The following is a 25,949-nucleotide window of genomic DNA, read 5'->3' as shown; positions in this document are numbered from 1 at the left end:
GGTGTGCAGTGCTTACTAACAACCACGCTTCAGACCCTTTGTAAATTGTAAATTGTCAAAGTTTACAGTCAAATATCCGAAGTCAGAACATCAGTAACTCTTGCACTTTATGGCTGTTGTTAACAACATTAAAGTCAGGCTTGTAGCAGCAGTAAGAGTTCGTGCCTGTGCAGCATTTAGTGGCCTCCTGGATGGGAACTGAAGGAGGGAAATGGTGTTCATTTCGTAGATAGCAAGGAAATAAAGCCGTGAAAATTGGAAAAGCCGAAAGAGACGGATAATGTCTAGTGGAAATGGGTGATTTATCTCTTGGAGCTTTGTATGATTGCATTTTGGATTTTATTTTCTACAGCTGTTAATTTATTCTCTCTGATTAGTGGCTTAGTACCCCTGCACAACGCCTGTTCTTATGGACACTACGAGGTGGCTGAGCTGTTAGTGAGGCACGGCGCTTCTGTCAACGTAGCAGACCTCTGGAAATTCACTCCTCTGCATGAAGCAGCAGCAAAAGGAAAATATGAAATCTGCAAGCTGCTTTTAAAAGTACGTGAGCTGGAATTCTCCAGTATATCTTTTAAGTGCATTTATGTTCTGTATTGCTTGAGATCAGAATCAAAGTTAATTTTATTCAGAGAGTCTTTGTTGTATCTTTTGAATTTATTTTCAGCTTAGAATTGTCAGGCAGTTTCTTATGTAAGGTAAGTTCACTATATAAAGATTGATCAGTATGGATACTTTTTTCCAGGATGTGTATTACTTTAGTCTGACACGCTCAGTTGATAATATTAGCCAATTAGCAAAAGACTCATACAAACCAGAAGAAGCTGAACTTGTCTACAAGGTATAAAAAAAGAACTCATCCAATTTATCACTTTCTGAAACAGTCATTGCAGTTAAATAAACGTTTGTAAATTCTTACGCGATGGTTTGTTACAGAGCAAATAACTGAAGGTGGCTCCTAGAAAGTGACTGGTGCTTGAGAAATTTAAAACTGCTAAGTTAATGTATAATTTAGCAAGCTGCTGGAGGAAATGTAGGTTAATATAGTGTGGAATAAGTATTCATTATAAACAGCAGGAGAAGTCTGAAAAGGCTTAGGGGTAGTGCCAGTATGTTTTCAGTGAAGAACCTGAGTATGAGAGACTTTTTAATGTAAGGTCATATCCTGCCTTGTGATGGTAAAAGGATGCTAGAATTTTATCAGTATTCTTACCGATTCTGGCTCCCATTTTAGCTCTCCTACTTTGTGTCCCTCTGGGGCACAGCATTTAATCTAGGAATAAATAAGAATATATATAGTCTTAAAATTGTTGGGCTCCTTCCCTCACATATTGTTTTCACTTGTTGCTGCAAAGCCCTGCTCTTTCTATCCTTCCCCATATGATAATTTCACTCAATTAGCAAAAAAACATCCAGAGGGACAGCACATCTGTTCGAAACACAGCTGCGGTGGAAACCAGAAGGTACCATTCAGGGATGTCTGTGGAGTAGGCTCAGTGATAGCCCTGATACCTGTATTTAGTGCCACCTGAATACAGAAGTTACCTAAAGCTATAGGAGTTCCCATGGAATTAACTCTCGTAATTTCTCAGGCATAATCTTACTTCATAGCCATCGGAGGGCTCTGGAGTTGTCTGATTATTCTACCAGGAATGTAGTCATTTTTGTGTTCAACTTCAAAAGATCCTTCAAAGTAATGGATGTACCACAGGAAACAGAGAAGTGCCAGAATCTTGCCTTTCAAAATCATGCCTGTGCAAGAGCTAAATATGTCCTTAGGTTGGCACAATTTTGTAAAGGCTCTGGCTCTGGGTGTGCGCTGTCCAAGGGTTTATGCTCACGCTGCAATGTGCTAAGGACTTCTCCTGTTGTGTGTCTTAGGCCAGCTGGCACTGCTGTTCGGTTCTGCTGAGCCATGGACGTCGAGCTTTGCTCCTCCTGACTTGAGTGGGTTTTTTTGTCCCGTTCTGCTTAAGAATGAGACAGAAACATACCGTCTTTTTGGAGAGACTTTCCTTTTATAAGGTCTTTCTTTAAACCGACAGCCCCACCTCATTTGCTCATACACATTTGAAGGAGTCTCAGAAGACACTACCACTTCACTTAAACATTTGTTCTGGAGAATATCTGTTAACCAAAGGGTCTTCTAGCAGGAAGTGTAGGAATGAGTATTTTTCCCAGTCTAAGAAGAGCCTTTCTTTCTGAGACCAGTCCCTTTAGATAGCAGAGTGGTGTTTAGTGAAACCCAGGGTCTGGCTTCACTAGCTCAGACTGGCACGGGGAAGAAACGCCAGTGCCAAGCAGGTTGCAGGAGGAGGGAGGACTGCTCAGCAGGTGTTTGCAATGCCTGACTGTTCTCTAACGTCTGCTGTGGCAGCATGGCACAGCCATATGCAAAGTCCTTGCCTGTGCAGGGCAGTGGCGGCGCTTGCCATCCTCCACACCCCCTGCAACACCACAGAGTAGCGACGCGCCAATGTACCGCGCTTGCGGTTGTGACAGTAGCGCTCTGCATTGCTCTTTGCAGCACGGAGCCGATCCTACAAAAAAAAATCGAGATGGGAACACTCCTCTAGACTTGGTGAAAGAAGGAGACACGGACATCCAGGACTTGCTGCGGGGAGATGCTGCCTTGCTAGATGCTGCCAAGAAGGGGTGCCTGGCACGAGTGCAGAAGCTGTGCACTCAAGAAAACATCAATTGCAGAGACACCCAGGGAAGAAATTCAACACCGCTTCATCTGGCAGGTGGGTGTCTCACCAGGTCTTGTAGCCTTGTATTTTTATCATAGGATTACAGAAGTTAATCACCAAGAAACAGGGCTGGCGTAGTAAAAGTTTCACAGAAAAGCTTCCCTGTCTTGCACAGAGAGTTTGTAACTATGGCAGCTGTATTTCAGGGGGCAATACAATTACTCAGAAAAGAGGAGCTTTTTCAGTCAAAAAATTACTTTAACTTTTCTGCTGAACACTTTTCCTTTGGTCTAGCTCTCCTGATACCTGATTTCTTGTATCTTTTCTCCAGCTGGCTACAACAATTTGGAAGTAGCTGAATACCTTCTGGAGCATGGTGCTGATGTTAACGCCCAGGACAAAGGAGGATTAATCCCCCTTCACAACGCGGCATCTTATGGGGTAGGTACAGGCACGTGGGCTTGTGAGTGAACAAACTGCAGACTCCTCTTAGGAGTCGCATCCAAAGAGGTTTATGTTTCACCTGTGAGCAAAGTTCGGCCTCTGATGGTAGGAAATACGTGCAGCCCAGGTAGCACGGATCTAAGGAAGATGCAGATTCAGGCACTCTGTAGCAGTTACAGTCTGCAGTTTGGAAAGGTGACTGGGACGTAGCCTCCATGTAAGCGAGCAGATGTATAGTTCTGAACAATTTAAAATTTTGGGTGACTGTTGGAACAGGCAGAACCTCGAGCTGTCACCAAAGGACTTGGAGGAAGGAAGAGGACAGTTCCAGGGGATTGTGTCCAGGTGTTGGCAGGAAAGCGGAGGTCTGTTACTGCTAGTCTCCGGGCAGGGGGAGCTATGGTTAAGCACAAGCATGCTATCAGTCTGTGCTGCAGGGACCATCTGGTTCCAAAACAGACAAAGCTAACTTGTCCAGAAGTGACCCAGTTTGGAGTATGAGCGTCCTGGAGGAGCTGCCTAGTGCAACTGAGCTATTGGCAATGGCGAATCCAAGCCCTTTCCGAAGAGGCAGGTCCTCCTGGCTGATTAACATACAGGAGGAAGCATCTGTGAGTACTCCACCTGTGCAGAGGCCAGGTAAATTGCTTCTATGCAGCTTTTAATTGTGGATGAAGTGAGAAGAAATCTATTGCAAGCAATTCTGCAGAGACAGTGCTTGACAAGCTCCCAGCAGTGCTTTAAGGCCCAGTAAAAGTCTGTGTGCATGGAACTAAGTTAATGGTCTCGTAGCAAATATAGCCTGAAAGCAGAAAGCAAATGCCCTAGGAGCAAGATTTTACAGTTGGAAGGTTTTATTGATAATGCCCAAATGCGTGTTATCAGATGGTCTGTCTTTCATGTGTACATGGTTTCACAGCAGTTGTATTAGCAGTACTTGAGCCGGCGAACACAAAAATAGGTTCAGAGGATGCCAGCAATGAATCTCCATTGGATGGCTTAGTTCAAGACTTGGGAAGCAGTCGCTTTGAGCAGCTTCAGAGAAACCAGGGAGGGTTTCAGCAGGTCATGCCAAAAGCTTGGGTGAGTGGTTGGCACCCCAATGGGAAGTGGGGAACTTTTTGAGATGCAAGAAATGGGGAGGAAATGGGCAACCCATTTGAGGGTAGCAGAGCAGACGTTAGGTTGGTTTCTGATCAAATGGCACTGCCGTTAGGCTCTTCTTGCTACAGAGGCTCTATAAGAAAGAGTGGCAGTCTGGACGATGTACTGCAGTGGGAACAGCAACCAGTGGTTCTTCCTTTTGTTTCATATGACTTCATGTCTTCAATATGAATTGATCATATCTTTAAGACACCACAGCATCTTCTGTATCTTCTCTATAGCATGTGTACTCACGCGTTCTCAGATACTGTACAGGAAGTATCCTCTCTGTTGTAAGGCACTGCACAGTGTTTAATCCTCACCGGTTGTTATGCTCTGGTTTTGGTTTTGGTTTTTGTCAGCAAATTTAACAAGTTAGCAGTTGGAAAAAACAATTACAAAATTGTAAATCCCCCATGAAGAAGGTAAAGGAAGGAATTGGTACAAGAGAGAAAGCTGGTTTCTGAAGCATCTTTGAGGTCTCTCGCGTCTGCCGGTTAAAGGTGTCCGCTAGATTTATTGCGTTAGGAAACGTGAGCTAGCAAGAAGATATGGCTATTACTGCCAGCCTTACAAAGTCACACAAAGAGGTTCTGTTTCTAGGAAGCGAAGATGAAATGTGAATCTCCACAGACTATTTGTCCCAACAGAAAGGCCTATAATTGCAGGTAGACAACAGGAAGCTCCAGAACTAGCATTTTTGATGGTCTAAGGATATGCTTTGTTGGTTACTACGTGGCCCTGGCACAAGAAGAGCAAAACCTGGGAGAGATGATGTATTTTAGAAAGGCAGGGCAGAGTGCTTTCATGCCATTGGGCCCTAGCACCAAGCGCGTTGCCTACCAGTACCTACCGTAAGCGTAAATACCTAGGACATTTCTTAGATCCAAAGGCAGACTCTACTGCAAAAATTGTTTCTCTGCTTGAAACGAAAAAGTACCAAAGCACCCGTTTTATGCAAAGGCAAAACATTCCTTGCTGGCACAGGGAAATTGTCAGAGGTTGACTCAAACTAGTCGTCGCTTCTAAAAAACCATCGCACCTATCCAAGTTGATTGTCTTACCGTCAGTTTTTTTTAATTAACAACTGCTGTATGCTTTTTCTGTGGTGACCCATGCTTCTTGCTGAGATGTCCTCAGCCCCTGCAGAGCTCTGTGATGGGAGATGGAGCAGAAATGGGTACTGGCTTCTGAAATTCTTAGCCGACCGGTTTCACAGATTTGACCTGTTCCTCACAAAAGCAATCACCTTCTGTTCTGCCCCCCAGCACTTCATGCTGCAGGTCCGTCGAAAGGGTTTTATGTCATGTGGCGGAAAAGTCAAGGGAACAGCAGTTGCTTTAAAAGTTTGGAAGAGGGGAAGAATAAGGTCAGCGGTTTTTTCAAACCACATTTCTTCAGAGAGTTAAAGAATGGAAGGAGAAATTACAGAAGTCTCTAAGCACTCCTAACACCAAAAAGAAAAGGGACATTTTACCAGTGACACACTGATAAAGGTATTCATGTGTTTTACAGCATGTGGACATTGCGGCATTGTTGATCAAATACAACACGTGTGTAAATGCAACAGATAAATGGGCCTTCACACCATTGCATGAGGCAGCGCAGAAAGGAAGGACACAGCTCTGTGCTCTGCTGTTAGCACACGGAGCGGATCCGACCATGAAGAATCAAGAGGGTCAGACACCTCTAGACCTGGCAACAGTAAGTTTGTGTTGGAGTGCCATCCTCAGTCTTCTCTGTACTGAGATATATGGAGATGAGCATCTCCAGGGCAACTGATTTCCTTTAGCTATGGGTCCGGGCTTTTTCCTTTGGCTTAACATGGCTCTTTTCCTATCTTAACATGGCTTGTGGTTTAAGGTTCTCTTCTACTTAAGGGTTCAGTTTGCTCCCGTAATCAACCTGCTTGGTGACAGAAATAAACCTATCTGAAATTTCCCCAGTGATTGTCAATCTCTATACTGTTGGTAATTATTTCTTTAAACCTAGGAATAAAATAAGATGGGACTTTTGGGAAATGGGATCATTTAGGGGATGATTATATTGGTCAACCCCTGCATATTATCACAGTTCTTCTTTGACCAACTCCAAAACAACATCCCAAGGTTTGAAGGTGGTTATCAACCTTTCCTAAAACTGGTACCTTAAACCTTTTCATTAGTGGTAGTGGTGGCAGGCAGTTAAAAAGCCTAATAAAGATGCACAAATTTATGTGTCCGTGTAAAGCATTTTTGATGGTTGCTGTGTCCACTTCTGATGGGAGTAGCCATTAAAGGACATGGATTTATTTGGGGAGAGTTCAGAAAATGTTTTTCAGAATAATTTGAACTCCGGAAAACTTGCCTTGTGATGAGACACGTGAAAACTCTGTGTCATTTGTTCATGGGAAGGTGAAGACATGTCCTAATCATGTTCTGTAAGAACCTACAAAGAAGAAACTCTTCAAAGTGAGGGCACTGCTTAATATAGTCAGCAAAGGCTTTAGGCACTTTGAAATTCAGTCGTTAGGTAAATTCGTACTCTTCCTCTAGTCTCCCTCTTTTTCTTTCCCTCTTTTTTTTTTTTTTTAAACTGTGAGAGGCCATCATAGCAAAGGGAGTATGTAGAGTCTTTTTTTTTTTTTTGAAACTTCGACCCAGAGTAAAATGTTCAACCAGAAGTCAACCCTTACAGAGATGACATTGCCTGGCCAAGTTTCCAGAGAATTTCAGATGAAGTTTCTGCACTGCTCTTCCTAGCTTTAACACCTGTGAAGTCATTCTGCTGGAAAGGAAATGAGTTGAACCATAGCTTTAGAAACAGCAAACCCGAGTCTTGAAAAGTTGTTTCAAAATAGCTTTTGTGTAGATGTCTGAGCAGTGAATCAAGATGTTCGTCCAACAGTGAATTCCTGTGATAGGGTTATGAAGTTTTGTTGGTTTTTTGTTTTTTTTTTTTTTTTTTAATGGGAAGTAGAGTGATCAGTTCAAAAAATTCCAAGAAAATTCTTTACGGAGATCAGGGACTTGTGATAGCAGGGCCTCATGCTGAACGTTCGTTCTGTTTTTCAGGCCGACGATATCCGAGCTTTGCTGATAGATGCGATGCCTCCGGAAGCTTTGCCTACGTGCTTTAAGCCTCAGGCTACCGTCGTTAGTGCCTCCCTCATCTCGCCAGCGTCTACGCCGTCCTGCCTCTCCGCTGCCAGCAGCATAGATAACCTCACGGGGCCTCTGGCAGAACTAGCGGTAGGAGGGGCGTCGAATGCTGGCGATGGAGCGGCAGGAACCGAAAGGAAGGAAGCAGAAGGTGCATTTGCTGCTGGATAAGTTTGCCTTGCCAGGAATATGGTAGCTTAGTGTCACAGCAGGCCTTGCTTTATCAGAAAAGCCTTTCTGACTAGGCGAAAATAACAGTGCAGCTTGAGCTGTTATCTACAGTGCAAAGCGTTTGACGCCTGCTCTGTTTTCGTGTGCTCTGCCTGGAGCCGCTTTGACTGTTCAGCTGTGCCTGCCGTTGGTGATTAGGTCTGAGTCCAAAGGCAGATCTGATTGAGTGCTGAGATACTCACTGTTGATTTTATACAGAAAATCTGACAAAAATTATTTTGATGAAGGAATTATGATTGTGAGGACTGGGGGATTTGGGCTGAAGCTTTAAAATCCTTTGATTAGTATTTGGAACACGTGCTCTGTATCAGCATCTGGGTGGTTGCACAGCAAAAATCCACCCACTCTTCCATTCCTTCTCGTTGTAATCTGAGCCTGTGTTTGCTGTAGATCATTTGTGCTTTTTAATAGCTGATTTTGAGGAGAGGACAATGAGTTTCGCCCTGAACTTTTGCACAGTAGAAGTGGATTGTTTCATATAGACACAGATGAATTGATTATACAAAGGTTCAGGGTTTGGAGTTTTGAGAGAATAAGTGGTACTGCTTGGTTTTATTTTATTTTATTGAAAATACGTGTGTGGGGGATGTAATGACTTGTTTCTCTTATTATAGTTGCTGGTCTTGACATGAACATTACCCAGTTCCTGAAAAGCCTCGGTCTGGAACATCTCCGGGACATCTTTGAAACAGAACAAGTAGGTAGCAAGCCTCATCCCCTGTACGCTCATTACCTGCTTTTGTGTTCTAAAGATAGACTAAACCAACAAATCTGGGTGATATTTTAATTCCCTTGTTTAAAAAGGGTGAGGAAGAAAAACCTTCACATCTGTGGAAAACCAAATACAGCCAGAGAAACTGCAAATGGATCACCAAATACTTTATGGTGACATTGTGCTCTGAAAGAAATGCTTGCAAGACTCTATGGCTGTTTGATTCAGCTGTCCAGTATTTTTCACTTTCTTAAAAAAAAAATCTGAAATTGCTTCTTTTAACTCCAAATCAACCTATATTCTGCTCGCATTCTTCTTTTCTTGTTTTCAAACCTTCCTTTTGCAATGCTGTTTTTGTTCCACTTTTACTTCCTTAACTCCTAACCTGTTTTTAAAATCTTCCCTTGCTGATAGATTTTGAAGAAGCAAATCGACTTCACTAATCTTTCATTTTGAAACTTTCTTTGCTCTTCTTACACGTTTGTCCTTCTTGTGAAAATAAGCTCATCTGCCTTATGATTACCGTGTTGTCTTAAGCTTCTTTTCCAGGCACTGCAGTCCTTTCATGTACACTTTTTTCACCTTGGCTCTAGTCTTATATTCATACTGTGTCTGTGCCTGTGCTTTATAATATCAGGTTTTGCTTTCTGTTTGTTAATGGTGCTCTGCACATGATGGATGTCTTCAGTGGCTTTTCCATAACAATCTCAGTAGGGGTGGTTTCTACTCAATATGCTGGGTGTTCAGGATAGTTATGAATTCCCTATTTGAGCTGCTTTCTCTTAGATTAATGATACTCATTCATCCATAGTGGACTCTGGTGCTATCTGCAAGGCCAGTTGTGCTAACAGTCCGGCATCATTTGAATCAAGTTGTACGGTTCCTTGTTGTTTGCTGAGCTTCCAATTCCAGTTTATTGTGTAAATTTGGAAGTAGGTTTTGTACAATTACCTCCTTCAGATGAAATATTTGTTTCTTACAGGTCAAAAAAAAAAATCACCGTGGCGTGCAATTGCTTTACAGTAATAACAAATACGCATTTCATCTAGACTTTGTTTCCTGCTCTTAAAAAAAAGTTCATTTGACAGTGTGTTTTATTACCTCTCTGCTTTCACCAATAATCTCTACAACCTTGAACTTTAAGACCTTGTCAGGTGATTGTAGAAATGTTAGCATATTACAAGCAAATGACTGCTGTGTTCACAGTGGTAATTATTTCCGAAAATAATAGAATAGAGGAGCATGATTTAACATAGTTGACTCACTGGTTTGATATAAATGCATGCAGACTTGTGGAGATATATACACAGTAATAGCACATGCCGTGAAGATACCAATGTGAAACAATTCCAAATTTATCAGTAAGCAGATGAATATTCATTTCTGAATTGAATTCTAAATCTGTGAAACCTGGAATGGTTCAGAACTATTCCCAGGAGTTGGTTGAGCTTAATTTTCTTTACATCCTCCTCCTACATAAGCAGCGATGCTTTTAACAGCCTCCTGTGAGAATCCACTCTTGCTAATTTGTCATAGGAGAAGCAAAAGTGTGGCGCAGCTTGGGTCTGTAGCAGCCAGGTGTGGCCCTGTGATAGGGAGAAGCTTGCCAGGAGGTGGCAGCAGTTAGGAGCGCCGTAAAACACGCACTGCGCGAACGTGGTTGCAGCATAGATACATTTCTTTCCGTTTTCTGAAATGATAGGTCTTTAGCCTGGGGAGTCAGGCCAGGCTGATTTTTGTGGTCTTTCACCTTTCCAGATAACCCTGGACGTGTTGGCAGACATGGGGCACGAGGAGCTGAAAGAAATTGGCATTAATGCTTACGGACACCGTCACAAGTTAATAAAAGGCGTGGAGAGGCTTCTAGGAGGGCAGCAAGGTAAATAGGGCATTTTAGCTGTTAATCTAAGTGCAGTTTACAGTGAGCTCCCAACCTCCAGCCTTCTGTAAAATCTGGCTTTAGCACCAAGACTTGAAAGACCCTGGGTATTTGGCAAATACGCCTGTCGGGAAGCCTCAAACAGCTGCAGCTGTGTCTTGGTGGGTGCGTTCGCCTTCCTTCTTTTAAGGCCCCTGCTGCTAACAGAAGCACTTTTCTGGTTGAGATTGTGCTGCTGGCTTGTGTTGTTTATTTTGCATTTCTTAATGTACTGGGGTTACTTAACAAGAAAAATGGTGATGCTGGATAAAAATAAAGCTGATGCAGTATTCTCCCGGGTTTGGGGGTTTTTTGGGGAGGGTTCATTCTATTTTGTTCTATTTTGTTTTTACTCCTTTGATTCATTCTCCTTGCAGGCACCAATCCTTATTTGACTTTCCACTGCGTGAGTCAGGGGACCATTCTCCTTGACCTTGCTCCTGATGATAAGGAGTATCAGTCCGTCGAAGAGGAGGTACTGCAAATAGCTTTCCTGTAGCGCTCCAGGGGCAGCATTTTTAAATATTGCCTTCTTTGGCACCCATGTGGCCTTTATTATACGCTGTTTTTTACATATCAGAAGTGCCACTGAGATTTTTTTTCTCTTTTTTTAGTGCTAAAGATAACAGAGCTCTTCACTTAACCCTGCAGAGCTAGAGCACACAGCGTGCGTCAAAACTGATAAAACATGCTTTGGTTTGTGAATTGTATAGAGCTGGCGTGGAATTTAGGCCTGTTAATTCCTTTTTTTAATATCGATCAATGATGAGAAACCCTTCTGCTGTCTCCTACCCCTTTTTTAATAAGCGAGCTGGTTGCTCGTTTAATGCTATCCCAGTTTAGCTTGCGTCGATGCTGTGTTTTAGATGTCATCTCATAAATAAAGTTTCGGCAGGTTGCCGAAGATGGGCAGACCTGTGGGAAGTCAAGGCCCTGAGTGAGGGCAGAGGGATCGAGGCCTTGCAGGTGCGCAGGCATTTTCTAAGCTCCTCTGTTCTCAGGCTGTTTCCGCACGCGAACCAGCTTGTTTTCTCTTGTCTCAGTGGCTGAGTTAATCTATAACCCAGATAAACAGCTCTTGTGTAATTGAGAGTTGGCTGTAATTTTACCTCCCACGCACACATGCTCTTTTATTTAACCAAATTGCAAGCAGATATAATTTTGAGAGAAAAATCAAAACAAAAATGAGACTTTCTGAAGAGTTGTCCTTGGAAGAAACTCCATTTTCCTGTGCGTTTGCTATTTATGTGTAGTATTGTTCCTCCAGTGCAGTGCAAAAGTGCTTGGGGTTTCTTTTACAGCCTAGATACTCAGAACTGCTGCCAATGTAGTCTGGAATATTTTTGATTAGTAAGTCTGTATGTAATCAAAGAGTTTGTGAAGAATTTTTATATGAACTTACCTGACAGAGAGGGTCACCTTTGTGCCCAAGTAAATTGGCATATTTAATGGCATTCTTACTAAATGATGTTGCTGTAGCTCTTGAAAAGACCCAACAAAGCTGTTGAAGGACCTGGGAGCTGCGAATGACATAGGAAAATTTTACAGTGAAAGCCATCTGCCAGTCACTAATAAATGCAGAACTGTACCCATTAGAAACACGTACTTCAAAACAATCTTTGTATCTGTTAATAACTTTTTAAAAGATGGATTTTCCACTCCTCCCCTCCCCCCCGTTCAAAGCAGTTTTTCAGTTTGTGTGTAATTTTGATGGCCACTTCCAATATTCTCCTTTTTGCTATGTAGATTTTTATTGAAACACTGGGTAATTTAGTAGCGGTATTGCATCCATCGCCTTCTCAGCTGACGTTGTGAACAGCATTCTGTGTTGGGTGCCCTAAGAAATAAGCGTATCACTCGCTTTGCAGCTGAAGTCTCTTCTCTGACATCTTTTAGTTCATTTTCAACCAAGACTGTTTGTTGCTACCAGTGAAATAGTGAGATCTTGTGTGAATCCTTGGCCCTGCTAGCAGACTGTGTGCGCTGAGCCTTCAATTTTCTTCTTTCACCTAGATGCAAAGTACAATCCGGGAGCACAGGGATGGTGGAAATGCCGGTGGCATCTTCAACAGGTACAATGTCATCAGGGTAAGTTTCAAAGCTTCCTAATCATTCCCTGCAGGAAAAGGATTTGGTACTTTATCAGACAGCTGGTGTTTTCTGCGCGTGGAGCGAGGGAGAAAGGTCCAGTTGTGCTGTGAAGGGAGCTGGGGGACACAAAACTTGAAGGCAGAGAGGCGGAAGAGCCGAACTTGGGTTTCGCAGCCTCTTGCAATCTCAGTGGTCTGTAATTTGATGCATTTGCCTTTGCAGCACTGATATTTTCTCAGTGTAGTCTTTCCTTCTTGAAGGAAATTTGCCAGGGGGAGGGGAGCATGACCTTTTATTAAAGTTTCTACTTTTCCTGTACTACTTTGGATCTCACCATCTCTTCCTTTGCTGCTACCAGCTACAAAAATACCTACTTTTAAGCCCTGGTATATTGGAAAATGGAGTGCTTTATTTCTGAGGGAAAATGCACTTCTGAGTCACAGTGTTATCAGACCAGGGGGCTGAAGCAGTACCTTAAGATAGGTAAAATAGAGCATCTCTTATTTTCTCTCCTCCAAAATTGTTCCGTTTCATACAAATTTAACCTAGGTCAGACAGCAAGCTTTAAAAAGCTAGCCCAGATGTCCAACAGAGGTGAAAGCAGAGAGGGAAGGAGCCTTTGGACAGCTTGTAGTTCCCAAGGGTGTTACCAGCTCTGTGGGGAGCAGTGTAAAAGTTTTGCTCAAACCCCCAAACAGGCTGCAACTCGCAGTAGTTCAGATGTCTCTGGTGTGTGCTGCCGACCTGGTGGTTGTACGGTTCAACCTTAAATGCAGAACTTCCATGATTTTTTTCATTTTTATTTTTAAACCTTTCATATGTCTCACGGTCAGCTAAGGATTTCTGCAAGCTCTGTGGAAGCTCTATTTCATTTCAATTAAATTGTCTGCTTGGCCTGTTGTACCCCTGCAGATTCAAAAGGTTGTGAACAAGAAGCTGCGGGAGAGATTCTGCCACAGGCAGAAGGAGGTTTCGGAAGAGAATCATAATCATCACAACGAGCGCATGTTGTTTCATGGTGAGGAAGTGATCTCCATGTGTGTGTTCTGGTATTTTAAAACAAACAAAAAAAAAGAAACCCACAGACAATGTCGCTGTGTTCGTCATCCTGTGCTGTAATTACATTTTTATGCTAGAACCGCGGGGGCAGGGTGGTGGTGCAGGTGGTCTGTGTGGCTAGTGCAATTTAGAAAGCTGCACTAGATTAAAAGAAAGAAAGAAAGAAAAAAAAATAATTATCTGCAAGCTGTATCTCAGCCATTTTCAGTAGTGCTGCTCGTGGCTGTTGAGAGATGTTACACTAACTTGAGAAAGACTGGGTATCATCTAAAAAGAGGGGAGCATTGTGCAGTAGAGACAATATTCCCCAGCACCTCAGGCAACCATCAGGGAAAAGAATCAAAGCCAACCACAAGTTTCAATAAGACATTCTCTAGATGTGTCCAGAAATTCCTGAGAGTGACAGCTGCCTGAGGGTCCTTCTGGCCTAGATCCTTCTGTGATTTTGTGTAGGAACTTGGTTTGGGGGATGTTTGTCCTGTTACCGTGCCCCATCATAACCAGTCCTGACTGCTGGAGAAGATGTGCATCGACAAGCTAAATTGCACTGAAATGTGAGTGGGGGAAAAGCCATTTAATGAGATCTGTGACATCAGTAAGAAATATGAGTCATACGTGGGATCTTGGTATATAACGGTAAATCCCACACCTCACTACATCCTGCCGGGTATCGCCTCCTTCCAGCTGATTGAGCACACTTTCTGGTATTTAATGGTCTATTTAAGGCAGACAAGCTCCCTTTGACATGGACTCCTGCATTACTACAGGGCTTAACAAGTTTGTGTGACAACACATGCTTTTGTCTCGTGCCGTTCTAGGCTCTCCTTTTATTAATGCCATCATTCACAAGGGGTTTGATGAAAGACATGCATACATTGGAGGAATGTTTGGAGCTGGAATTTACTTTGCCGAGAACTCCTCGAAAAGCAACCAGTATGTGTATGGGATAGGGGGAGGGACAGGCTGTCCCACGCACAAAGACAGGTCCTGTTACATCTGCCACAGGTATGTGTCATGCAAAATTCCCCGTAGATATTTCTCACCATCTTGGTCTTTTATGAGCCTGGCACAGGGTGAATTGCAGGGAAAGACTAGTCACTTGATCTTGGTCATGGCAGGAAAAATGCCATTTTCACGGTTTGTCTGGGCTGAACAAAAAGGGATATAAACGCAGCAAGTCCCACGGGAAGGTCAGAAATTACAACTAAACACTAAGCATATAGTGAGTATAAATCAACAAGAATTATGGCTCAGGAAAGAGGCTTGAAGTAGCAAGTTTGAGAATTAAGTCAGAGGCAAATGGCAATTAAAGTCCAGGTTCTCTCAGTACAAAACTGTGAGGCAAGAGAGGAGATCAAGAGGACAGTGGTGGGCTGCACCTCAAGTAATTCTGGGGCTGGTAAACAGATCTTAATCACAGCCTTGTTTTGCACTGGACTAGATGGATGGGCTTTTTGCACTTTGACACTTGTCCTCATCCTGCTCGTTGGAACGTGAAGAGTTTTTCTCCTTAGAACAACTCCATACAAAATGAGCTAGAGCAGACTTCCACGTAAGGGATAAGCAAAGTGAGCGTTTTCCTTTCTGCACCACAAGAGAGAGGATTTTTATGAAGGATTTAAAACAGCCTTAGAACTGGTTTCTGAAAGTATTTCTTCAAAAAGCCTAGAGAAATAAATTGTACCAAAATCAGCTCAAAAGTCTGAAATCATTCTGGAAGCGTGCGATTCCCGGCAAGCTCTTTTAATGTGAGGTTTTCTTGTTTTCCTTTTAGGCAAATGCTTTTCTGCAGAGTGACCCTTGGAAAATCCTTTCTGCAGTTCAGTACAATGAAAATGGCCCACGCCCCTCCGGGGCACCATTCTGTCATCGGCAGGCCAAGTGTGAACGGACTTGCGTACGCCGAATATGTTATCTACAGAGGAGAGCAGGTAGGTGGGTTAGAGAGGCCTGGGGGGTGGGGAAGGGCAGAGCTTGGCAGTGGAGGGGGCAGGCGACTGCCTGCCCCGCCTGGTGCACTGTGCTAATTGCGCATTGCTCAGGTTTTTCCCTTTAAATGCAAAAAAAAAAAAAAAAAAACACAGGGAACTGTATCAGGCCGGCAAATGCCGCTGCTTTCCACTGACTCGCAGCACGCGGAATTGCCTATGTCCTCCTGAGCAGGACTAGAGTCTTTTAGGAGATGCCTTTCCCCTGAGTAGACACTGATTTTCCCATTGCGTTTTACTGGCGTTACTGCAGTAACGAAAGCACTGGCATTTGTGAAGCTCTTGTAGCAGGTAACGCAAATTCTGGCCATTTTCCCTTTAGTTTCGAGGCAGTAGTAGCGGCCCTCTCTGCTGGAGAGCACACTTAAATGTCGGCTGAAGTAGAACAGCCATCTTCAGGACCTGATTTTTAACCTGAATTACTCAGCCCATAGTGTTGCTCTGGAAAAGTGCTCAGTAGTCTGGATGGCTTAACGATCGTCAAATAAATTTGGGTTCAAAGCAGCCTTGGGAGCTCCCCTAAGACAACCTCCTGTTCACGCTGAATTCAGACGAGATTCCCGAGTGCTTTGACCAGGCAGGTCTTGAAGACCTCTGAGTATGGAGCCTCTCTTGGCTCTCCTTTGCTTAATTATCCTCAGAGCAAAAATTATATTCTTTGTATCTAACGGGAACTTCCCCTGTGAAGGCATTTGCAGGTCACTTGGCAAGTCAGTGAGCATTTAGGGTCACAGACAACATTGGTGCTCTGAGATTTTTGAATAATTTAGGGGTACTAACCGATGCGGAGGATTTGCTAACAAGGAGAGTAACTCCGATTGCAAGTTTCTTTAACACACCCGTTCTGACAGTGCCTGAGTGAAAGAAACACCTTCTAGACCAGATTCATTTTTTGAACATGTAGAAACTTCAACTGCTCTCTATTAACTGCCTCAAGCAGAGCCCCTTGTTTTCGGCACCAAGCACTGGGTAGGTTTGAAATCTGCTTTTTCTTTTGCACCCTGTGAACTTGGCTAAAGCAAGCATAAAGCAGTGTTTTTTTGTTGTTGTTTTTCTTGACTTACTTTCAGGCATACCCAGAATATCTCATTACGTACCAGATTGTGAAACCAGAAGCTCCCTCACAGACAGCAACAGCAGCAGAGCAAAAGACCTAGTAACTACAGGGCAGTGCAGAGGGATGTGACTTCAATCTTGGACTGGATGGATGTGTGTTTCAGAAAATCAGTATCCTATAAAATTCCTAAAAACCTGGAAATAAGCTGTATGTCTTTTATAAAGCATTGCTCCCTTGATGAATACTATGAGTAACTCTTGCATACTCAGTGGCTACTGTTCCTTTTGAGGAAAGTTTACAAGGGACTGCCTTTTAATAACATATCTCAGGCTCTTACTCTCTGCAGTTACCATGTGTAGAACAACAGTGCTTTGATCTAGATTTTGGGAACGTTATTGTGCAAACACAAATCTTTATCAATGCCATCTCGCACGTTAAAATTTCAGACACTACTGGTCCGGTTATTTTATTTGCAGATAAGTAGCATTATACCTTTCCATTTTCTTTTCAGCATGCACCATTCATTTTATGTTTTCGAGAGATCCTAGTCAACTATTTATTCTCCTTTTGTATTCTGAAGTTGAGCCAGAACCTTCTTAAAGATATTTTGCACAAAGTCAAGTTGACTAAAATTGTTAACAATGCAATATGAGTTTCATCTGAGAAGGGGCTAGGTCCAGTTCTTCAGTATAGGGGTTTTTTTGCACACCTCTGAGCGAGCGATACTAAGAGCGTAACTTCAGAGCGGAAACGAACCTGCCGGTCGGCTGCTTTGTCTCTGAGTTTTCTGGGGGAAAGCCCTGGGAAGTGTTCGCAACCGTAAAACCGGCTCTCGTGCTTGGAAAAACTTATAAAGCAGGTCAATGCCCTCTGCTGGCATCTCTAAATGAGCATTTTATGAGGCTCCTGGTAGGTACCCGCAGTTTGTTCTCCGGTAACTGAGGCATGTGCTTTAGCTGGAAGGAAGCTGGTGGAAAATCGGAAGACTGCATACGCAAAGGTGTATCTGGGTCCCGCTACTCTGTAACGTGAGAGCCGGCAAACGGGCCTCAGACCGGTAAGGGAGAGCATGTTACGGTGGTTTCGTGTCACATCTTCAATGTATGACACACAGTTGAAGAGTTGGAGTGATTCACAAGAATAATAATTTTTAAAAACTCTTACGTTTTGATGGAAACAAACTTTTTTTTTTTTTTTCTTTAATGGTTCTGGAGTGCATCTGTTTGCAGGTGTACCAGCGAACAAAGCTAGGATTTATTCACCTTACTCCCCTTCCCTGCAAGGCCCTAAGTTTATTTTGTTGAGGAGGAGAGAATTGTTTTTAAGTAAGTGTTGCGTTGCACCGCGTCAAACAATGTCAGAAGTCGCCCGTATGGAAGATATACCAAAAGTAGAAATTGTTTTCCTTTCTGAATTGTTTTTACAACCTCAAGAGAAGAGAAGAAGGTTGAAAATAAAGCTGTGTCAAGATTTCTTTTAAACTGCCAACACTACAAGATGTACTTCGCTGTTCAGCCTGTAACAACTGGAGGAAAAAGACGTTCCCTTGAGCAGACTGTACATTTTCCTAGCAACCAGCAGTGTTAAGCAGCTGATGATCCAATTTGTGCTTTCGGTTTTTGTCCCTCGGAAGCGAGGAAACAACAGAGTAGTGCTGCTTGTCGTTTATAAAAATATTTGGTCCCTGCAAGTGGGATTTGTTTGGACAAAACCGACGGAAGGTCTGGACAGAACGAACCAACCTGAAGAGCTTTTCATTTTGAGCGTTAAGACGTTGATGTTGAAACGAATTATTCTCAGAGAGGAGTTTCACCAACTGTGAAATCAGTCATTTGATGCAAACTGGCTTACCTGCACATTATCTGCCTGTAATATCTCTAAAGGAAACCTTAGAAACAGCAATACTCCAACAGATCTTGAACTCTGGGTTTTGTTTTTCTCGAGCTGGCACCGAACGTAAGATTCTGTTTTGTGACCTGATTGAATATGTAGCTTCGAAGTCCAAGCCAGGCTTTAGCCTAGTTGTCCTTTTAATCAAATTTCATGGATAAAATTGGGTGCTTGTATTTTGGCTACTTGTTTAATAGTTTTAGGGTTGCAAGGATCATCACTAGGCTTTGAAATTTTGTATTCCTCGCTGAAGTTTGGGGTTGGTTTTTAATTTAGTTAATAACAGAGTGTGTGTTTGGGGTGGGGGGGAGCGTGCCTCTCTCCCCTAGAGTTCCAGATAGCCGTGAAAGTGAGCGTTACTCGCCGTCCCCGTTAGACATAGTTTTAAACGGTAAAACGGCTGGCATGGGCGCGCAGGCCGAGCAGCGTTGCGTCTTCCAGAAAGGAAGGGCAAACCCTAAAAACGACGCTCCCACCCCGAGCCGGTGCCGGCATCTCTTGACGCGGGTTGTTTTCCACGTGCGCCGGCCCACCTGGTGGCCGGTCTGGATTTCTTCTGGAGCCCCCGAACTGCTGGAGGATACGGATACTGTCCGGTAGCTTTGACGTGCCAGCGTTAACGTGCCCGATGTTCAGCGTGGCCGAGAAGCCCCCGCCGGGCGTAGCGCGTGCCGCTGCTATCATAAGTCTCTCCGCGGTTGCGTCCGAGCGAGGACCTGCCTGTCGGCAGCCAGGTTGCCCGCGGACGAGCCGGGCGAGCTGCCGCGGCACAGCTGTAGCCGACGGAGGCAACCTGCGGCCTCCTGATGGTGGAGGACAGGACGCCTGAACGCGGGTCGCCCAAGCGGGCTGAACCCGCTGGGAAAAGGGAACGGTTGTCTTTCAAGGCCTGGTGGCTTCTCCTCAGTGGCAGCACGTGAGACCTCCGTGCAGTTTGCAGCAGGGCCTCAACAGGCAAAACCGGAGGGAAACTTCACCGCGTAGCGAAGGGCGCGGGAGGGTCCGGCTCTCCGCAGCCAAAACTTGTTTCGGGGAGACGGATGGATGAGGTACCCGGTGGAGAGCGACGTTGCGGTCTGAGGCCGTCAGCAAAGCTTCCGCTAGCATTAAAAATGGGAAGGGTCCAGCACCTCAGCGAGGCGCGTCTCGCCGTCTCATCTTTGTTCTTATCTGCCGATCTGCTTTGATCCCAGCTCCGTGGAGACTGTTACGAGCATCCCGTGCTGGTGACAGCGCTTTGCAGCCACCGTTGCGCTGAAGTCCCAGGAACAAGTGTTGGGTTTTCCTAACCTCTCTCCCTTCCCAGCATTCGCACGTGATGCGGAAAGGGCCCACGGTGTCCAAAGCTGCACCTTCCTCAGGCCGAGAAACCTGCCCATCCTGCTCTTGGTGGCAGCAAGAGGTGGAGGAGTTGAGGGATGCTGGTGCATCACGCCGGCGGGCACACGGTGCCCCGGATTCCCGGGAATCTGAGCGCCTGGCGGGCGCAAAACCCGACCCCTTGTGATAGATCTGTCTCTGTGTTACTGAACCCGTTGGTGGCAAGTTGTAGTGGTGGTGCCGTTAATTACTGACGTAGTTTGCTTAGGCTCTCTGTATTCCGAGGTTAACGTTGACAGTGTCTCTTCCTAACACCTGCAGAACTCGCTTCAGCTTGGGAAATCGCAGCAGGGACTTTGCTGTGCCCCAGTCGCGTGAGCTTGTGCGCCTCCGTTTCTCATTGCTCTCTCTGCCAGCCCAAGGGCAACGTACTGGAGTTGGAGGGCTTAGATTTTTTTTTCCTCTCCTTTTTTTTTGGGGGGGGGGAGGGGGGATGTAACTTGTCTTCATAACTCGGCCTGTGCGTTTCCTCTCTTGGTTGCCCCTTACCTGCAGCTGGGGTTATCGTTTATTTATTTCCTCCTCTGCCCCCTCCCTAAAAGAGGATGGGCAGGTTCTCAACCTCCCTACACAACGGGCTTTAGGTGACATCTCTGTAACAGCTGGATTTGATCTCTCAATGTGCTTGGCTAAATGTCTGATCTGCAATACTTGTAATAGTTTAAAATTCAATAAATACATTTTTAACAGTTGCTCTGTGAAAGCTGAGAGTTTGCATAAACCGTTCCTCTCGGAAAGGGATTTCCGTTTCCCCCTCTTGGCCTTAGAACAAACCTGCTCCAGCCACAACTGTTAAACTTTTATTTTCTCCAAACAGTTTGGGTTTTTTCTTCCCCCCTCCTCCCCCCCCCAACAATAAATAAGAAGTTGATTTCTAAAAAAAGAAAAAAAAACATAATAAAATAAAACCATTCGTATGTACAGCAGCCACACAAACCGGCCTCTTGCGGGATATTGGGGGGGGGGGTGGAAGGGAGCCCCAGAGGATGCTCAGGCAGCTGCCTCTGGCGCCGTGGGGGAAGAGCAGCGCGTGATGGAAATCGCTCGCTCCCTTTCCAAGCCCTGTTAAAAGCCAAAGGAGGCAGGAGTGGGAAAGAGAAGGGTCGGGGGAGATTTTTTTTTTTCCTCTTTTTACTTTTAAAAAAACAAGTAGGGACGGACAGAGATTTTTATACCAGGCACTTGGGGAAAGCCAGTGTTTTTTTCCCTCCCCCCCAAAACCAGAGCCTGGGCACTGTCCCAGTTTGTGGCTTTCCCAACTTCCCTGCTCAACTTTTCCATAAAGTTAAAACAACAACAACAACAACAAAAAACCCCACCAACAACAACAACAAAAAAATGAGGTAAGAAATTTCTCTACGAAAAAGACCCCCGTGGGGTCCCGGGTGAACGGCAGTGTCCGACACTATTGCTTAACATCGCGGGGCTCTGCGCCCGCCTGCCCTCTCCGCGCTCGGCCCCGCACGCCCGGCCGGCCTCGGCCCCTGAGCTAACAGCTGGGCGACGTGGTGATGGGGCTGTGCAGGTACGGGAGGCTGCTGGGGGCGGCGTGGACCCCCACAGACACCGGGAAGCTGAAGACAAACTGGGAGGTGGGGGTGGAGGTGGCCTTGCCCCGTTCCCGCAGTGTCCCCGAGGGGCTGGCGGCCTCCACCGCGCAGGAGGTAGCCAAGACCTGTGACTCGAACTGCAGCAGCTGCCCCATGAAGCTGAAGTTGGGGGAGATGATGCTCCGGCGCTGCTTGACAAACTCAAAGGCCTCCTCCAGCTTCACGCGCTTCTTCATCATCAGGTAAGCCAGGCAGATGGTGGCTGAACGGGAGATGCCAGCCTGGCAGTGGACCAGGACCCGGCCACAGCACTCCTTCACCGAATCTGGAGGGCAACAGGGGACAAGACGTGAGCCCCACAGCACCCTTACAACAAAACACAGCCCCTGGCCCAAACTGGAGGCGATGGCCGACCACCCACCAATGCAACGAGTGATGTGGACTCTGCTGAGCCCCTCCCTCCTCGTCCCCTCAGAGCTGATAGCACCAGATCTTCAGGCAGGACCCTCTCCCCCGATGGAGAAGAAATGCACGGATGCAGCCTCTCCCGAGCTCGCACTCACCAATGTACTCGATTGCCTCCATGAACCAGGAGCTGATGTCGGCCTTGTGGTTATCCTCCACAGGGATGCACTTGTACTGGAAGTGCCCCTCAAAGTGATTGGGGCAGTCTGAGGAGACGTTCAGCAGGGCCGTGATGCCCAGTGCATCCAGCATGTCCCGCCGGGCGGCATGGTAGGCACTGCCAAGGTAGAGGAAAGGAAGGATTTCCACTGGTCCACCCTGGGAAGAGAAGAGCTGAGGTGAGCACAGGACGTGTGAAACCAGATTGCTCTGGAGGCCCCAAACAGCGCAGGAGCCTCACTCCCAATCCAGTGTCCCCAAAAAGATCCAGTTCCCAGAGAGCGAGCACAGGCCCCTTTTCTGAGCTGTTAGGGCCATTCCAGGTGCCTCCTCTTTGAGCCTCAGAGGGGGTAGTGCTCTTGGGTCTGATCCAACGTGCAGCTCGGCCCCAGCCCAGCACCGTGTTCAGGAGCGGGTGGGAGCGATGAGCAGGGTTTGGGCTCATCGCTCCCTGGGGAGACGCTCCCCTGCACGGGGTGGGGGATTCTGGAGCAGTCAAAGCCACTGCGCCCAGGGCTTGGGGACCTACCTGGTCATGCAGCGGGGTCCCGCAGGAACTGCAGCCCAGATCCAGGGGTTCGGCGCTGGTGGGGGGCGACCCGCTGCTCAGCGACTTGCTTTTGGCACAGAATTCAGGGTACTCGGAGGAGAACCGCTCGTAGCCCCCTGCAAGGAGAGGGGCCCAGAGCGTCAGCCGGGGGCTGCATTCACGGCACTGCAGGAGCGGCGCGGCCCAAACTGGCGCGTCTCGGCGCGCGCTTCGCCACTAGATGATGCTACAGCAATGGAGAGCGGCCTCTTGCCCTGGGGTGAAGGACCAGGCTCCTGGCCGGCCCCAAGGACTACAGCCCTGCAGGGCTCTTGGTTGCCCAGCCTCTGCACCAGGGTTTAGCCTGGTGCAAGCAACCAAACCGACACCAAGGTAGGTTTCCCAAGGTGGCACTGAAGCCTCTGGGCTGACAGAGACGGGATTTGTTGCTGGTGTCCCCCCTACTTCAACAGGGAAAGCTGCTCACAGGCCCTGAGCGGTTCACTACCCAAACTGCCCAGCCGCCCCTTCGCGCTGCACAACGCGGGCAGCTCTCCTGCTTTCCCAGCTCGACCACCGCAGCGCGACCCAGCGGCAGCCAGGTACGGCGAAGCCAACCCCTCAGCCAAGCAGCGCTCCGGATCAAGGAGGCAGCCGCTGCCTCCCAAGGACGCGGGCGCGAGTCGAGCGGGGACGCAAACACCCCGAGAAAGAGCAGAGGCGACCTCGGACCTCCGACGGAGCCGCTCCCCGGCGGCTTCTGGGGACGGGGAAAGCGCGAGGCCGGCTGCAGTCACCTCTGGGGAGGCTTCCTGCTCTCATTCGAATCAAATCAGCAACCCCGATGTCCTTGCAGAGTCTGACCTTGAGCCTGAAAGCTAACGGAAAGCAGGTATTTCCCACCACCACGGCTGGGGCGATCGAGCCAGGCTGAGCCCTGCCTCCCGGGACAGCTGCCGAAGACTCGCCCGACTGCGAGCCCTGCAGCTTTGGGCTTTTCAGAGCAGACACACCGATTCCTTGGGCAGCCTCAGCTCGGAGACTGCCCGGAGCGGGGCTGGATGCTCCAAAGAGCAGCGGAAGCGAGAATCGGTTCTCAGCCAGATTCGAGCGTATCCAGGAGAGCAGCCCGGGAAGCCCCGGGCAGCTCGAGATGGAGACTGCAGTGTTTCCAGGGCTCGCCATCCCCTTGCAGTCCTGCCAGCCACGTTCGAAGGAGCCCCCAAAACCAAATGTCCCCGTTAGACATTTTCTCCAGGAGGCCCAATCTTAAAATCCTTGGATCCACCAGATCCCACCCCAAGCGCCACCGCACCACCCGTGACAGGGTGAAGCTGCCCGGGGGCCCGCAGGGACCTTTCCTCCCCCCTACGGAAGGGCTAACTGACACTTCCAACAAGTCAAATGTGTTTCTTCTCTGCGTTTCTCACCAGCTCTCCTAACTCTTGCTCAGCAAAGTTACCCTCACGTCCGCCTCCTCCGTCCCTCCTTCCGCCAGCGCCTGGGAATCGAGCGCGCTCCGGCTGCCTTCGCAGAAGGGCCCCCAAGTGCGGACTCGCACTGTGTGACTCCTTTTCGGCTCCTTCCTGCCCCCTTCTCTGCCTCCAAGCCGCCCAAGGGCACAGGCGGACGCCGGCCAGCGCGGGTGCCCGTCACCGAAGGGCCCCTTGCAGGGCTGTCGCGCAGGGAACCACGTGGCTTTACGGTCTGCACGTGGCAGCCGCGGGCCTGCGCCGTGATCCGAAGCCAAGCAGCCTGAGCTTGGCCAGCCAGAGCTGGGTTAGCAGAGCTCTCGTGAAACCAGAGTGCCGAATCGTTTCGGTAGCTCAAGGGGTAAGAGCCTGAGAGGTCCCTGCTGCTGCGACTGGGCCTCCAAGACCCCCTGCCTCCAAACAGCCAAGATGCGTTCCACAAAAAAAAAAAAAAAAAAAAAAAAAAAAAGTAAAAACGAAAGGTTGGAGGCCCAAAGCAACGTCCCCCAAGAACCGCGGGGGCAGCAGCGACCCCGACCCGACGCGGGCCGCCTTGAAGCGGAACCGCCCGCTCCCCAGGGAGCCCTCGCTACGCGGGCGTCCCCTCGACTACCGCGGCCTCGCATATGCGCCCTCGCCCCCCGCTGCAGTAAACCGAGGAGCGGATTAACTCGCTGGCCGCAAACAAGAAGTGAGGCACAACTCCTCTCGGAGCCCCGGCTGGCCTCGGGACCAGCCGCTCTCCCTCCTGCTCACCGTGTTTTATTTAATACCTGCCAGCACTGAGAGCATTTTTTTTTGGGGGGGGGGGGGGGGGGAGGGAGGCCCTCGACTGCTGCGGTGGGTACCGACCACCTGCTCTACACCACCAGGCTGGGGACAAATCCAAACCAAAGCGGGCCCCCCTTCCACCTGGCCCAGGTCACGGCGTTGGGTTTGGCCCCCTCGCAGCCAGGGGTCTAACTCCAGCCCCACGCCAGGGCTCGCAGGCAGGACCTACCCCAGCCCTCGCTTACGTCCGTGACAGACCACGTTTCATCCCAGCAATCCCAGTGTGGGGGGGCATGGGAGGGCTGTCAGCCCCCTGGGACCCCATCACCGGCCTCGCCACCCTACAACTGCAGTATCCACCCCCAGAGGCCCCCGGCTGCTGTCGGGACAGCGGAGGGAAGAGGAGGAACAGGAGAAGGAAGAACAGCGAGGGGTGCAAGCGGTGGGACCCCCCCCACCACCTGCAGAGCAGAGGGCCCCATGGCCACCACCCGCTCCCCCCTGCCCGCTACCCCTCAGCCCATGGCCATCCCCATGCGGGTCACCCCCGTGTCCACAGCTGTGCCACTCACCCCCCCCCCCGCACCACCCACCACCATGCCCTGAGGCTGCCCCCCACCTCCACAGCCATAGGGAAGGGGCGGGGGGGGGGTCACCCCCTCTATACCCCACAGGCACCAAGCCCCTGGGCTCGTCCCCTTGGGGCCTCCCACTGCCACATGCATGGGGCTGCTCCCCCACCCCCATCTCCAAAGCCCTACCCGGGGGTCACCCCCGCCCCCCGCCCGCAGTGGGGCGCCCCCCGGCGGCCGCCGCGGTACCTGCGAGGAGGCGGATGTCGGCGCGCGCCGTGTCGCGGCGCAGCGCGCGCACCACGAGCGCCACGGTGCTGTCGTCGCGCAGCGCCTCGGCGCGGGGGCTCCGCTCGTCGTACACCACCACGGCGGCGTAGAGCCCCGCGCGGAGCCGCGCCCGCACCTCGCCCTCGGCCGGCAGGATCTGCTCCAGGCTCACGGCGCCCTTGGCCCGCCGGCGCACGATCGTGTTGCAGCGCACGTTGAGGGCGCCGCGGATGTGGCCGGCGCTGTGCGCCAGGAAAGGGCGGCAGTCCAGCACCAGGCACCTCCCGGCGCCCGAGCCCGCCTCGTCGCGGCCCACGAGGCGCCGCAGCGCGCTGCTCTCCATCTCCCGCAGCCCCTCCGTTGCCACCATGGTGGTGGCGGCAGCAGCGGAGCCCGCGCGCGCGCGCACCGCCCG

At 48.3% G+C, this 25,949-nt stretch overlaps 2 protein-coding genes across 2 annotated transcripts in view; one reads left to right on the top strand and one right to left on the bottom strand.

Annotated features, from left to right (window-relative positions):
* The window catches only part of TNKS (tankyrase), a 125,418-nt gene extending 104,980 nt beyond the window's left edge, over positions 1-20,438 (top strand). Inside the window, exons 15-27 of the mRNA XM_062574401.1 lie at positions 378-543; positions 2,528-2,747; positions 3,025-3,134; positions 5,796-5,984; positions 7,334-7,571; positions 8,266-8,348; positions 10,122-10,242; positions 10,659-10,756; positions 12,295-12,369; positions 13,285-13,390; positions 14,250-14,436; positions 15,206-15,362; positions 16,490-20,438. Coding sequence (XP_062430385.1) covers positions 378-543; positions 2,528-2,747; positions 3,025-3,134; positions 5,796-5,984; positions 7,334-7,571; positions 8,266-8,348; positions 10,122-10,242; positions 10,659-10,756; positions 12,295-12,369; positions 13,285-13,390; positions 14,250-14,436; positions 15,206-15,362; positions 16,490-16,576 — 1,837 coding nt within the window. The 3' untranslated portion in view covers positions 16,577-20,438. The remainder of the gene's footprint in view (positions 1-377; positions 544-2,527; positions 2,748-3,024; positions 3,135-5,795; positions 5,985-7,333; positions 7,572-8,265; positions 8,349-10,121; positions 10,243-10,658; positions 10,757-12,294; positions 12,370-13,284; positions 13,391-14,249; positions 14,437-15,205; positions 15,363-16,489) is intronic.
* Positions 20,439-20,666: 228 nt separating this feature from the next.
* On the bottom strand, positions 20,667-25,904 carry DUSP4 (dual specificity phosphatase 4). The gene is made up of 4 exons (XM_062574399.1): positions 25,514-25,904; positions 22,450-22,586; positions 21,860-22,079; positions 20,667-21,621 (listed from the first exon to the last, which is right to left on the bottom strand). Exons 1-4 carry the CDS (start codon positions 25,902-25,904, stop codon positions 21,236-21,238), a joined length of 1,134 nt encoding a protein of 377 aa, XP_062430383.1. The 3' UTR covers positions 20,667-21,235.
* Between the last annotated feature and the right edge of the window lie 45 nt (positions 25,905-25,949).

The sequence above is a fragment of the Rhea pennata genome, chromosome 4 (genome assembly GCF_028389875.1).
Source record: "Rhea pennata isolate bPtePen1 chromosome 4, bPtePen1.pri, whole genome shotgun sequence".
NCBI classification, from domain to species: Eukaryota; Metazoa; Chordata; class Aves; order Rheiformes; family Rheidae; genus Rhea; species Rhea pennata.
This window is presented reverse-complemented; position numbering and strand designations above follow the sequence as displayed.